The 1343-nt window shown below is 33.8% G+C and overlaps 1 protein-coding gene across 2 annotated transcripts; it reads right to left on the reverse strand.

Annotated features, from left to right (window-relative positions):
- Positions 1-503: 503 nt before the first annotated feature.
- On the reverse strand, positions 504-1343 carry LOC123225290 (60S acidic ribosomal protein P1-like). Of its 2 annotated transcripts, none has more exons than XM_044649222.1 (4): positions 1293-1343; positions 1108-1194; positions 757-963; positions 504-641 (listed from the first exon to the last, which is right to left on the reverse strand). In XM_044649222.1, the coding sequence occupies exons 2-4, from the start codon at positions 1174-1176 to the stop codon at positions 588-590; spliced, it is 330 nt and encodes a 109-aa protein (XP_044505157.1). In that variant the 5' UTR covers positions 1177-1194; positions 1293-1343; the 3' UTR covers positions 504-587. The 2 variants fall into 2 exon arrangements, with proteins under 2 accessions (XP_044505157.1, XP_044505155.1); XM_044649220.1 differs by having other exon boundaries at positions 757-972; positions 1293-1340.

Consider the following 1343-nt stretch of genomic DNA (forward strand, 5'->3'; position numbering starts at 1 on the left):
AATGAATGACAGAGACAATACAGATAAAATATGTTGTCGTTGGAATATTAATAGAAGAAGAACGTTGAGAGAGGAGATGATGGTAAAATAAAATAAAAACTACGTAAGTAGATTAATTATGTGAAATGAGAAGGGATTATTATTAGAATAAAAATATTGGTTTGCTTATAAAAGTAAAAAGCACTACGATTGGTTTAAAAACGTATAAACACTTATAATTTTAGTTATTTTAATTAATTTCCCCATAATTTTTATATTCTCATTTCTAAAGCAACCTGATTTTCAGATGCTTACACAAAATAATTAACTCCATCAGGCAAATGCCTCTCAATAGACCAAAAATATTGTTTCCACTGCATTCCACAAATGCAACTGTTTAATATTAAGAAAAATAACCAATGCTGATTCTGAATCCTATCATATATAAACAGAGAATTAACCAAAAAAGGAAAATAGAAATTTCTATACATCTTTAATCAATAAGTCAAAATTTTGAACATACATACAGAAAAATTGTATATATATTCAACTTCCAGAACTTGAAATCAATATACTGTCCAAAGGAAAAATACACTTTAAGATTTCCTCTAATCAAACAAGCTAAATCCCATACCATCGTCACTCTCTTCCTTGGGTTCTTCCTGCAATATCAGATATAAACAAAAAAGGCCACATATAAATAAACCCACATTCAAAATTCAGATAAAAATAAAAAAACTTTCCTCCAACTAAAATTATTAAAGATGTTTTGCTTACCTTCTTCTCCTCCGGTGGAGGGGCAGCACCAGCTCCGCCAGCACCTCCAGAAGGGGCAGAAACAGCAGCTGGAGAAGCAGCGGCACCGCCGCCAGCGCCCACATTCATAATAAGGTCATCAAGGTTTCGTTTCTCTGCAAGCTTAGCAAACAAGCTAGGCCAGTAGGATTCAACAGTTAAATTTGATGCCCTCACCAATTGGGCAATCTTCTCCGCATGTTAAAATCATTGAGGAAAAGCCCAAAACCCTAACATAGCTCCCATCCCGAAAACTAAACTACCATTTATCTTATATTCCATTAAAAAATCTAAGAATAAAATGCAAATTAGCGAAGAATATACATAGGATACAGTGATGGCGATACCATCATCATGGAGGATCATACAAGCATAGCTGCAAGCAATCTCTCCAAGCGACATCGTTTTGCCTTCACTTCACTATAATACATATTGCCAATCCACCAAATCAAATGCTGAGAAATTCAGAAAACCATAAAACTGAACAAACAAAACAATTACAATGGTTATTTTGTTACCTGATAATCTGGAAATGCCTCTTTTCTTCTGCAACTGGTTGCTTAACCTTG

This window comes from Mangifera indica, chromosome 9 (assembly GCF_011075055.1).
Source record: "Mangifera indica cultivar Alphonso chromosome 9, CATAS_Mindica_2.1, whole genome shotgun sequence".
In the NCBI taxonomy this organism is placed as follows: domain Eukaryota; kingdom Viridiplantae; phylum Streptophyta; class Magnoliopsida; order Sapindales; family Anacardiaceae; genus Mangifera; species Mangifera indica.